Source organism: Sardina pilchardus, chromosome 2 (assembly GCF_963854185.1).
Source record: "Sardina pilchardus chromosome 2, fSarPil1.1, whole genome shotgun sequence".
Lineage (NCBI taxonomy): Eukaryota > Metazoa > Chordata > Actinopteri > Clupeiformes > Clupeidae > Sardina > Sardina pilchardus.
Window position 1 is genome coordinate 3,227,616 of NC_084995.1, and position 13,689 is coordinate 3,241,304.

At 42.9% G+C, this 13,689-nt stretch overlaps 1 protein-coding gene across 1 annotated transcript; it reads right to left on the reverse strand.

Moving 5' to 3' along the window:
* Positions 1 to 190: 190 nt before the first annotated feature.
* Positions 191 to 12,956, reverse strand: smad1 (SMAD family member 1). The gene is made up of 7 exons (XM_062516694.1): positions 12,882 to 12,956; positions 7,470 to 8,116; positions 4,295 to 4,585; positions 2,476 to 2,592; positions 952 to 1,173; positions 503 to 759; positions 191 to 355 (listed from the first exon to the last, which is right to left on the reverse strand). The coding sequence occupies exons 2-7, from the start codon at positions 7,867 to 7,869 to the stop codon at positions 212 to 214; spliced, it is 1,431 nt and encodes a 476-aa protein (XP_062372678.1). The 5' UTR covers positions 7,870 to 8,116; positions 12,882 to 12,956; the 3' UTR covers positions 191 to 211.
* Positions 12,957 to 13,689: the final 733 nt, after the last annotated feature.

The following is a 13,689-nucleotide window of genomic DNA, read 5'->3' on the forward strand; positions in this document are numbered from 1 at the left end:
TTCACTCCTGAAAACCAGTATACACACTGGCCCTGTAGAACTGATCTGATGCATACTCTGAAATTGAGTACAAACACCCACCTGAGCTACCCCACCCCACCCACCCACCCACCCCCCATCAGTCAAACTAATGCTCTGGATGCCCAGGGGGGGGTGTGTGTGCTCTGTTTACCCCACCCCAGCCCACCCTTACACCCAGGCTCAGTTACGATTAGGACACCGAGGAAATTGGGTTGTGAGGAGAGCCCATCTGGGTCAGGACCTTATCCAGCCACTGCAGTGGGCCATGCAGGTGGATCTCAATCCAGCAGGGGGTGCTAGTGACATCCTGCCGGTGGTACTCTGCGCCCCAGCCCTGCAGCAAGACAGAAGAGCAAAGACAAATAAGACAGAGGCACAGTCAGACATGTGTCATTTGTGTCCGTATGTGTTGGGGGAGGCTTCTATACGTGCTCCAGTCTAGAAAAGTAGACTGTTTTGTCAGATAAAGTGTATGTAATACCTTTACAAAACTCATGCGGATGGTGCACATTTTGGTAAGCTCGTAAACAGCCTCAAAGCCGTGGTTGACCGATTGGGCCAGTAGCTCCGCAAACTCCTGGTTGTTGAAGATCTTGAGGCTGCAGCCACTAGGGATCTTGCAGACCGTAGTAGGATGGAAGCCATGGTGGTAGTTACAGTTACGGCTCTGCACAAAGATGCTGCTGTCACTCAAACACTCAGCGTACACCTCTCCACCCACATAATATAGATGCACGCCTGTAGAGAGATCAGCCAGGATATAACCATGAATACATCTCCATGTCATATACTGTGCCTCGACATACAATGATTGGATCAGTAATTGTATTATAATGTATTGCTCATACAACTGTAGTATTCAGAGAGACTACTTTTGTGACATGATCAACAACATGATCCATTTATTTACATGCTGTACCAAAACTGTACCTTTGCCAATATGGCGTCGAGTGTTCTCGATGGTGGAGTTGCGATTGACATTTGAGAGCAAGCCCAGGCAGAACCGGCTGCGATTGTTGGAGGGGTCAGTGAAGCCATCCACCAGTACGCTAGTAGAAGACGCTTGGAAGGCCTCGCCAACACGATTATTTAGCTCGTAGTAAACAATACTGCACCAATGCTTGGGCTCCTCATAAGCCACTGGCTGCACATCTGCAAGACAAATACACAAGCACACCCAATGAGTATGATTTAGATAGACAAACAGAGTGGACTAACACTTAATCATATGCCTGAGAGATTTTTTTTCTCTTTTATTCAGATAGGACAGTGATGAGTGACAGGAAGCTAGTGGGAGAGAGAGATGGGGTGGGATTGGGAAGGCAATGAAATGAATACTATTATCAAATCATGAGCGAGCACTGCTAATCACTAATTGTAATGTAAAAGGCTTTATCATAAAAGTCACATGGATCATTATGTCTAAGTAAATCTAGACACACATAGAAGTTCACATCGGTCTTTATATACATGAATGCATGATGTGTGCAAGTGCTGACTGCTGATTCTGTGCCCTCAAAGCGGTATCTGTTGGCAGGCTCTGCCAGCTACACAATGCCAATGGCCAGGGAACTGGCTGTGTTGATCTAGCGCATACCTCTCCCCTGCTTCCTCTGTCATGTGGTTCTGCTCGCCAGGTGTGTTTTGTCTAGGCCCCTTATTCTAGAAGCTTCCAACAATAGAAGTGTGAATGTAGCTACCCCACCCACACAAATACTCATTCAGGATGCAGCTTGCCAAAGCCACCCACTGGCCCTCCACTCAGCCACCCAAAACTCATCACTTCCTAGCCCCACATCTGCACTCATTTCCTAACTCAACTTGTTCTTGCTAACATCCTTGAATCTGCAGTAGTCCTCTGTAGGTCTGTAACTGATGCAAAGTTTAACTGTAGCATTTTAGAAGATTAGGTTCAAATCAAGGACAAATCTACTAACAATTGGCAAAATGTTGTGAAAAAAACTTTTTAACCTTTAAAAGAATTTGACTTACTACTAATCTTTTGCACCTTGCTCTTCAAGCATGTATTTATCGGTTCCTTCTTGTAAACATTTCTGGATGTAGACTAGGTAGGTCAACAACTAAATTAGATTTGGAATTAGATCAACTCTGATGGTGGTGGTGCCTCTTCCTAATCACCACTTAGGAAATCTGAGGCAAACAAGTCAGAAAGGACAGTTGCTACGGAATTACTGCAGCAGCAAAGCTCTTGACAACAGTAAACTCCTTGGCCTAAGGGATGGCAAATATAAATATTGTTGAGGAGTACATGAGGTATTGATATTATATTGACTATATGCATTTAGTAAACTCTCCAAAATACTCTTCATTCTTCTAAGGAATTCTTCTTTCACTTGGTAGTGTAATGCTTACCATATTAGCAGCTAAATTGAGTTAATTGCATTTTGATCAGAGTTGGATTGCTCCTCAGACACATAGATCCCTTTAAAGTACCTGGGCGGTTGCTGTTCTCAAGAGGCAGAGTGGGAACCAGCAGATTAGTGTCCATTGGTTGAGGACAGTCTTGGGTCATTGGTTCCTCTGGGGGCATGTAGGCTGGTGGAGGGGTTTCTATACAATAAAACATGAATACACAAACACATATTAACAATTACTCATTTAACTTACAGGCTCAGTGATTTTCAACCAGACCGTGTTAAGATGAAGACAGTATTCACTACTAGTGAAGTTGAATTTCCCCGAATGACATAAAAAGTGAAAGAGAACAATAGGTAATTCTTACCACAATTGCATCTGATTGAGTGTACCAGCTGTTTTTGTAATTTACAGAAAAATATAATCCTACTATCATTAACTGTCATTGATTGATTAAATAAATTCTAGCAAGCCAGGTTTATCTATAGCACATTTCATACACAGGGACCATTTAATGTGCTTTACATAAATAAAAGCAAAGAGTAATGGTAAGTAAAAGCATAAAAGGGCATTAGGGCAATAGTTTAAACAACAGTTTAAAAAGTAGAGTACATAATATAATTAAAGAAAACTTAGACAAAATGCACAAGGTTGAATAATTAAAGGACAGAATGTGTAATTCAATACAGCATATGAGTTAGTAGAAGGCATCAGAGAGCACTTTAGTCTTAAGTCTAGATTTAAAACTGGCTACATTTGGGCTCTTTTTAATATCAGATTCTAGAGGTTCTAGAGTTGAACTGCATAGCAGCTAAAGGCTAAAATGCTTCACCATGTTAAGTTCTAACAGCTGGTTTTACTAACAAGGTTTTCTCCTGAGACCTGAGAGGTCTTGCAGGTGGGTACCACCCAAACATCTGATAGGTAATTAGTAAGGTCCCGTTCCATTTAGTGATTTAAACAAGCAGTAGTGCTTTAAAATCAATTCTGTGACTTACTGGAAGCCAGTGCAGGTACTTAAGTATTGGAGTAATGTGGTCAGTACTTTTAGCTTTCGTATCACCTGTTCATTTTATATCATCTGAGGCTGTTTGATGGTGTTTTTAGGAAGGCCTGTGAAAAGTCCATTGCAATAATAAATCCTGCTGGAGATAAATGCATGAATGCATATGACTGTTAAAATTTAGGTCACTGTCCATAAAGACACCAAGATTTTTAACAGTATCCTTTGCTTTGAGCCCCGTTGTGTCAAAGAGAGTGGCAACCCTAAGTCTTTCCTCCTTTCCACCAAATATAATCATTTCAGTTTTTTCTTTGTTCAGCTGAACACAAAATTTGAGACACCCAGTTGTTGATTTGGTCAATACACTGACAAAGAGATTCAAGGAGACCATAGTAATTTGGCCAAAGAGCTAAGTAAATTTGGGTGTCATCAGTATAGCTGTGATAGTGTCAAAGTGGGAGCATATACAGGTTGAATAATAGTGGCCCCAAGACCGACCCCTGGGGAACACCACTGGTCAAGGATGTTGGTATTGAGGTACAGTTGCCGATGGTAACAAAGAAGCTCATCTTGTGAAGATACCGGTCAATCCAACCCAGTGTTCTAGTATGTGTAATAATAAGTCAACAGTGGAATATCAAAAGGTCAAATGCTGCACTAACACTAGGACTGATGTTTTGCCTGCATCTGTATTGAGGCATATGTAATTTAAAAACTTAACAAGAGCTGTTTCAGTGCTGTAATTTTCCTGAAAACCTACCTGAAAGTAATCAAATCAGTATAATGCCATTGTGTTAATATTGTTCGAAACAATTAAAATAGATTGTATGTCTTCATAGGAATATAGTCATGTACAATATTTCAATAGAACTGTAATGCAATAGAGGGCCTCACCTGGCATCTGGAAGGGGCTGCCGGGGTCAGAGCTGGAGGGAGACTGTGGGAAAGTGGCACTGCTGCCTGCATTGCTGCCCGGAGAGTTTGGGTAGCTGTTAGTGGGCGAGTGTGGAGCGAAGGGCAGGCTGGCGGCTGGTGGCTGAGGTGGCTGCTGTGGGAAGGAGTCAGGGAAGGTAGCATTCTGAGGCATGTGAGGCTCAGCCTGATGTAGAGGGTTCCGGAAGCGAGGCAGCATACTCAGCTTTGCGTTGAACTCACTGGTGCGTGGTACCAACACGGGAGGCAGCACTGAGGAAGAGAAGAGAGGCTCACTCTACAGACAGAGAAGAGAGGCTCACTCTACAGAAGTCATTTCTAAGTCTCTCCCTTGATAAGGTGAGAGGGTTGGCAAATTCCACCATGAATTAGACAGCTTTTCGTCTTCATCACATTCATCTAAATACATGAAACTGTGGACTCCATCAACAGATATTTATTGTGCAAACAATAGGGGAGTTATACAGGAACGTGTGCACCAGACATGTGCTCACTCTGGTTCTGTGAAGTAAACAGCTGCAGACCTACTCTTTACAGAGGCAACACATTAGTTGTGTTTTCTTAAAAAAAGAAAATCCTGAGTGAAATTAAATCCTGTTACAGGACTTCCCTGGCAACAGGGAGTCTTTAATTGTACACAAAACCAGTTTTCACCTCAACTGCATATAAATATGGCGTCTGCTATCCTTTTGTGAAACTAGACTGAGTCTGTCCAATAATAACTGGTTTAGGGGAGTCATTGGCTGCATCTGTTTATTTCCATACTTGGAGGAGGGCTTGTGTTTGGAAGGGAGACAGGTGTCCTCATCTTGACTACAACGCACCCTTAGCAAGAGCACTAAAGCTAGGCAACCACTCCTTCCTCCTATTGTGTGTGAGAGTGTGAGTGAATGTGTTTCTGTGTGTGCCTGCAAGTGTGTGTGTGTGTGAGGGAGTTCCTGTAACACTCTTCCTCTCCATGGCCACATGTTCACTTGTGCCTGCAAGGCAGCAGCACACACACACACACAAACAGACAGACCCCACTTGCACACACACGCACGCATGCACACACACACACCTACACACACACACAGAGTTTGCCATGAAACAAAGGCCTCATTCTCCCCTGGCTGGAATTTCCTGCTCCCGTTCTGCTCACACACAACCACATGTATGCACACACAGACTTGCACACCCCGCCTGCACACACACACCACAGCCTGCAGACAGCTGTTTCTGTCTCGTCAGCTGACCCTCATCTTCTGCTTAGCCAACAAAAGAGGGCTGCGCTTTTGATGTGCACCCCTCCACCACCCTTCCTTCTTCAGAAGTGTTTTGCAGCAGAATCACCTGGCTAACAAATGGAGGAGCGTGAGAGCAGAGGGAGGGGGTGGGGAGAACAAGCAGACCGCACATCTGCAGAGGCCACAGGAAGGATGAGTAAGAAGATAAAGGGAATGCCGATAAGCTCCAGATCCGAAGTGGACGCTGAATGCACCAGTTATGAGGGAGGTGAAACAGAGAGATGCTAAAAAATCTGATCTCTAACAGTCTTCTGAGTTCTGGACTATAGGAACACAGCCAATCTTTGTTTTGTGTGTGTGTGGTTTAAATAAATGCTTTCAGGTGATCAGTAAAACTGATTATTGCTGTTTTGCTGTAGATTAATATTTTGTCAGTTCAGCTTAATCAAGTTAACACAAGACAAGGGCCCATTTTCAAAGCAGAGCAGGAAATATCATGACATTACCACCTGAAATATCATGACGTGGATAAACATGTATATATTGTATACGTGTATACATTTTCAATTTCTTTTTCTTTCTTCACTTTTTTTAATTTTAGGTAATTATATAAACATATGATACATAAACATGTGAGCATGTTACATCAGCAACACCCTAAAGGGCTTTAGGCACTGGTGTTGACCTCCACCAGAGAAGTGTCCAGGCTATTTCCATGATGCGAACAAAGAATGAGAACAAAGCCCCATATTATCAGTCTCCAATAGGTGTCAGAACCGCTTAACATTTATTCTTAGTGTAAAACAAATAGGTTCACCTTACTCTATGGCAGGGGTCCCCAAATAGTTTGGCCCAAAGGCCAAATGATGTCAAGCATGCCAAACCAAGGGCCAAAGCATCCAGGATTAAACACACATCTACCCGCACACATTTAAAAATGTAAAAATGATCATCCTAACACTCACACACACATTTGTATATCTGATGTCATGACCCATTTTCATTTACTGCACCTCCGAAAGCAAATAAACATTATTGTGACAATATGATACCTGCCCATATTGTCACCGTGTGTTCAGAACTAATAAATGAATAAATATTTTAGAATGGATAAGTTTTGCTAGGTTACATCACATCATTGATATACCCAAATCCTTTAGCTTTCTATGATTCTGCGCTTGCTACCTTGCTAGACAGTGTTAGATCACAAGTTATTTAACCATGGAATGGATCATGTTTAGATGTGTTGGCAAAATTAGATGCTTATCTTATTAATTCTTTAGTTTGCCTAACTTTTAAATGCACATCAAAGGGCACCATTACAATCAGATGAAATTCACTGGTTGTTCAAATAAAAGGTAGGCTGAGATCAATCCTACACACCTGCCATGATTATATGTTCCACTAAAAGAGAGGGATCCATTCTGGCGTACTGTAGTTGATCTGAATACGTTTTTTACAGCTTGCATGTTACAGTAAAGTTAACGTTACCAGTGTGCTGCACTTGCCAAGTTGTTTACCACAAACTGTCAGTTTAATTTGGCTAGGCTACATTGTTTTCAATTGGAATATTCTGACAGTAGGCCTATGAGACGTGAAGCTGGTGGTGTGCTGTGGTGTTCAGCGCTGTGTTTAGAGCAGACCTTTTGTCAGATGCCCCGTTTCTATTTTATTTCAGTCACTCGCATTACTCTGCTAATTTGAATGAGAAATATGACGCATTTAACAGAATCAATGTGAACAGACGCCATTCAATGCTCCACAAGCCAGATGCAGTGAGGATTCCCTCTATTCATACACGTGCCAAACACATACGCCGGCACGGGCCACTCACAAGGCCCACCATCTGGGGACCCCTGCTCTGTGGAATAGAGAGGAATTGCTCTGGATAGAGATGGAGATGGCCTCACCTGGACTGTCTACTCTCTTGTAGTGATAGGGATTGATACAGACATCCTTCTGCTTGGAACCAAAAGGGAACTCGCAGCACTCCAGTGCTTTCAGCTCATGGTGAGACTGAAGGTCGGGCCAGCGCCACACGCGGCAGTAGATGACATGTGGCAGACCCTTACGGTGGGACACCTGGAGGCGTCCGTCCAGTGAGCGTGGAATGGTGACGCAGCTGCTGGGCTGGCCTGGGCAGCTGAGGGCTTTCTCCAGCTCCTCCATGGCGCCCTTCTTTTTCTTCAGCTTCTTGACCAGCGCGTCCACCGCCTTCTCTGCCCACTTCTCCTCCTCGTCACCCTGCTTCCAGCCAAGCAGCCGCTTCACGGCCGGGCTCGTGAAAGAGAACAGCGATGTGACGTTCATGGTGGCGGCTTTGCCTTGCACGCCCAGGCAACCAAAGCCCACCCCCCCACACCACCTGTCCTGGTCGGGGCCTTTCACAGAGAGGAGAAGACTCCAGCTGATCCCCACGCAGGACTCACAGGCATAAGCATACACGGACACACAACCACACTTCTAGTGGAGGGGAGGCACGTCAAAGGCACCCAAACCACACTCCTGGTCCTCTGGAGTTGATGATCAGGGAGATCTGAGAAAATACCCAAGAAACCTTGAAAGAGAAGTGACACAGAAAGAGAGGTTTTGTTAAAACACTACACAGAAACCTTTCAAATAAGGCATAAAAGGCACCTCTGTTCTCCTCTACAAAACATTCTGCAACAGATGAGCTACACTAGGCATGATTTTGGACAGATAAAACAGATATTATCATTACATTAGGTTATTCAAAGCTCATCCTAACATCAGGCTTCTTTGAATCAGATGTAGAATGATTATTCTCTCACTGTAACTAATTACATTACTATTTCAGAGCTGTCCGTATGGGGAGTATAGAGGGGTTTTGCCATTTTGCAATTTTGTCCAATAAAAAACTGACATGCCCATTCCAATGGTGCTGGTGTGCTTTCCATGTCCTGTTACTATATCATTCTTAATGCATTTTCACAACCACAAACTACGCCATAATATTAGATTGCCCTTTCAGTAAATGGTTAGACAGATATTATTGTGAATTTGTCAGAAACCTCAATCAACACAACGCATGACAATGGGACAGGAAATGCTAGCGGAACTGAACTTGCCATAGATGTGCAATTTTAAGGCAGTCCCAGGAAACCCATTTAGCAGAGAGGAGCAGACATTGTGGGAATTTGGAGGGAAACAGGAACGTATGACTTGAAAGTTCACACCCCGCTTTGAAGTTGACTAGAAAGAAGCAGTGGTGACTCACTGCATTCATGTAATGTGATACTCTATGAAAAGTGTGAATGTGGTATTTGTCACCCTTTAAATAGTTTGGGACATCTCAAAGCAGACACAGAGAAAACTCTTGCATTTATTTTACAAACCCAAATGCAATCAAACAAGTTCCAGTATCACCACTGATGTTGGCAATAACGTGCGAAAAAGGCACATAAAGAGAAAGCTATGCATTCAACATCATCAGATGCCTGCACGAGAATCAGTCAGGAGAGAGCAGACTAGGCATGTGCAGAACATGGTGACTTAGTTACATGTGTGGATGGCTAACACATATGGCCCTTTCAAAGAGATCCTCTGCTACCTCATATGCAACATTTTAATCACTTGAGCCACAAAAAGAATGTCAAAACTGTGTCAGGCTGAAGCCTGAAAATCCTGTATCTATGAAGAAAGAGGAAAACCAGACACTTTTGAATCCTGGCCTCTCTCCTAAAGGTCCCAGGGCCTAAAGAACAGAATCTTATTTTTGGATTTGACACTAGGAGATTGGCACAGTTTACAGATCTGAGTGGTCTACGGACTGTGTGTGTGTGTGTGTGTGTGTGTGTGTGTGTGTGTTTGTTTCTGAGTGTGGCATACGAAGATTGAGAGACATGCTATGAAAACAGGTGCTGTTTATATCCCAAGAGGGGGGCTGGGTTGTGTGGGGTTTGTGGCTGCTATCATGGTCCACAGCGACAGGAAAGCTAAAAAGTTTTCAACTATATTTAGCATAGCAGGCCAATCTCTGCGCCAACTGCTAATTTAAAATCTCTGGACCCCGTGTTGTTACCAGGGAGGACTGCAGAGGAAGGCAGCCACATCCTTCTCTTCTCCAATGAAGAGGCATCAAAGGAAACATCTTATATCCTCTCTGAGTAGCCACCATGGCAAAACCCCTCCTCTGCTCTAGCACTGACTGATCTCACTTCCTGGAGGCACCAGGGCTCCATGCAGGTGGGGGAGAGGAACAATTGAGGGAGTGGTGACTCTTTCCGTCCACTCGTCCCCGGGGTCTGTGCATCGGCCACAGACCTCTCTTTGGGATGGACAAGGAGTGCAGGGGACAGGCACAGAAGACTTGCAGGAGGCTATTGCAACGCCGCTATGCGAGTTCAATAAAATAGAATCAGGAAATAATTTCGCAGAAGTTACATGATCTCAACTGAATGTCCAAGGTGAAACTGATGACAGATTCTCAGTGGGGTCTGATGGACAGTGACATTCAATACACTATATGTCAGAGCAAGAACAATCATTGCATATCTTCCTACATTTTTTTCTACAATACAATAACTATATTTGACAAAACAGTCTCTGAACAAAGGGAAATGTTGTTATATGTATACCTAAGACTAGATAACTATAACTTTGTCAACATAGACTGCGTTTACATGCACTTTAGCATTCCGGTTATGAGGCTTATCCCGATTTTGATCATATTCAGGATATGGTGTTTACATGAACACAGAGAAACCCGGTTATTAATATCCCTGTTTACATGACGAATAACAGTATTCCGGTTACCAACAATAACGTTCTATTAGCACTCCGTATCCCGGTTACTAATGCAATACGTGTTTTGCCTGAGAAACCGGCATAAGGTGTATACATGGAACAGTATCCCGGTTTCTCTGGGAGTACACCACCTAGCATAACCGGAATACTCGTAACCAGGATAAGGGCTTATCCGGGGTTCCGAAATCGGAGTATGATGTAAACGCAGTCATAGTAGAGCCCAACACCATCTTTAAGACTACCTTTCCACTGATCCGTGCATCACTGATCTGTGTTGATAACTTCTTACAGACCTTGCAGTTTGCCACCAGATGGATAGGATGAAGGAAAAAAACAATAACTTTTAATCCAGCTCTATGACCAATTCCAGGAAAGCACATCAGCCAAACATCTGGAGTCTGAGAGCACAATGACACCAACTGTCATCTTCAAGAGCATTCCAAATGAGCCCCTCATCGCAGAATCTATATGTGCAACCACTAACTCTACCACATATAGATCTGTATCCTATTTGTATTTGTGTTTTAAGGACAATAGATGTTTTGGGTTGTCTAGGGAATAATAAGGAGATGAAACTAATGTGGATGTAAGATACAATCGTTTGTAGGCTATAAAGCACATCTTCATGAACAAAAAAAAAGAAAAAAAAAACACAGATTAAAAACACCAAATGACCGGTCTCTTGTTGCATACACATACTCTACTATTATTATGTCAAATCCAATGCCAAAACACTAGCGGAAGTGTGCAAAACCATGCTCACTTAGTGTTGCCAGGCTAACGCTGCTTGATCACATGACAGGCTTTATCCCGCACCACCCCTACTCCTGCATGTATCATTTTGCGCTGCTTCAGTGCTGTTAATCAATTTAGCCCCCTGCAGCAGAGGATGAGGGGGCAGTAATGGTGCTCTCTCTCGAATCCCAGGGGACGCCGCATTATAGAGAACCTACATTATTTATCAGGGCCTGGATCTGTGGCTCTCCATTAAGAGCTGGCAGTTCAATTGAGACGTTCAAGTGATAGCTTGGGGGGGAGGGGAGGGGGGGGGGCAGCAAGAAAGAAAGGAGTAGGGAAATAGAAATGAACAGAGACAGAGTACTTGCACAAGAAATGGGCTGTGGTGGTGAAAATGTGATGCAGCTTGTGCTATCTTTGGAGACACACACCAGCATCTCGGAACCTCCATATACATGGTTTTGGTCAGACGTAATTTATGATGCATGGTAAAAGACGGATATCCCAGGGACAGAAATTACAATATCTCTGAGGAAGAGAGGCTGACTGGACGAGATAAAGGAAAGGACACTAACTGTCACCAGAATGTAGCCAGAAATGGAGGGAAGTGCGATGGAGGGAAATAAATAAATACACAGGAAGAAGAATGAATGAAGAGAGGGGGGAGAGAAATACACTTGAGAAAGTCATCTATTCATCATAACATCCAGTAGATTCTAGGACCGACATGGGACAGGCCAACCTTTGGAGGACGCCTTCTTGGTCCATACATTTCAGATATGCAGCCTTTTAAGTATTCCAGTGAAGAGCAGTCATCTACATTTCTGAATAAACATATGTTGGATATTTGTACATTCAAGAAAGGGTTGTGATAATGAGTGTAATGCAATGTAATGCCCTGCATTAAAAAAAGCCTCAGTGGTAGACACAAAACGATTAGGCCTATAAGTATACCTGGGCTACATGTGGACTGTAAAATATCATACCTCCAGTCACCAGAGACCAACTCAAACGGAAAACATAACCCTAAGTCATGAGAGGAATGTGAGAGAATGAAACAATTCAACCAAATCACAGACAAGGACAAATTCCGCGTCCTGTGAGTAATCTGATATGTCATCTTCAATGATGTCAGGAGCTCTGGCCCAGGACTAACAGCCTCTGCATCCACAGAGCACCCACCCACACATGCGTGCACAGACACACACATTACAATGTATGCTAAAATAGCACATTCTTCTAAAATACACATTAGTCTTACAGTCTCCAAAATGTAGACTGCAAAGTCTTAAACTAGACACCTTGTTGATCAGGGTCTACATCACTTATTCTACACCTTCAATAATTCTACACTTAGCAAAACATTTGTAAAAAAAAACACAACAAAAAACATGACATCTCCCCGTCAAGAAATGAACGCTTGACTATGGTAGCCAAACACATAGGCTATGATGCATACAAAATATGAGCCAGACATCGTAGGGTGTAGACGAAAAACACAAGATGGGAGATCAACTGTAGGCTATCTTATCTCTCGTATGCATTTAAAGATGTAGACAGTATCCACAATGACAAAAACAGAAAAGTTATCTTGTTTGATTAAAATGTTTCCAGTAACGACAGCCCCCAACATGCTGTCGACGTCCCTTATAAAAGACAAAAGTTTCGAAGCTCCAAGAAGATACTTAAGGATATCAACGGTATGTTGAATAAGATGCCCTTGTCTTATATGAATGCATAATACACTACTGGCGCTGCGTCTTCGTAACTTTACATGCTTTGTTAGTGAAGACTAGAAGAAGTTTGCTGTAGCCTACCTCGAGTGCCACTTCCAAGCGTTCCCTCCGCGCGTCCGTCCTACAGCCTGGCTCAATCATAGGGCTCAATCTGCTCTCGCCTGGCGTCAGTGTGTCGCGGAACCGCCTCACCCTCCGCACGAATAAGGTATCACACCGCGGGATAGAGTTAGGGGCGGTACCATAATAATGAGACCTACTTTTTTACACATCTAACATTTGCAGGCCTACTGGAATGAGATTATGTAACTGTGAAACAATGTATTCTTTCGTGGAGTTGTTAGCCAAGTGTATTGTTACAGCTTGTCTGAAATACATATTCTGTAGAGATTGTAAATAAGTTATTTAAGAGAAATGTCAGAATTATGAAAAAATACACAGTTCTGGGCAAACAGCATGGATATGAATATGGATTTCTCACAGGTTTGTCCATTTAAGTGCATAATATGGCCTATAGATGTTTGCCGAAGGTTAATGCAGTCATATGTTTTTTCCTCTTTTATTTAGTATATTATGTATTAATTAATTATGAAATGAGTGTATGTGCTATACTTGTGTGTGTGTGTGGGGGGGGGGGGGGTGCATGTAATCTAGAATAGCAGATAATCTTGTTTATTCTATGTATGTGGGCCTATTATTAACATATTATTATTAACATCAGTAGGCCTACAGTAACAGCTTCACAAACTTGAGAGGAGAGTGATAATCAATTGTGAAGAATATCATAAGCAAATTTTATGTTGCACTGCAGTTAATCTACCGAAAACAGTCGAATAAGTTGACTTTTGTACAAACTATGTTACCTATTCACACTGTTTTTTTCTGAAAT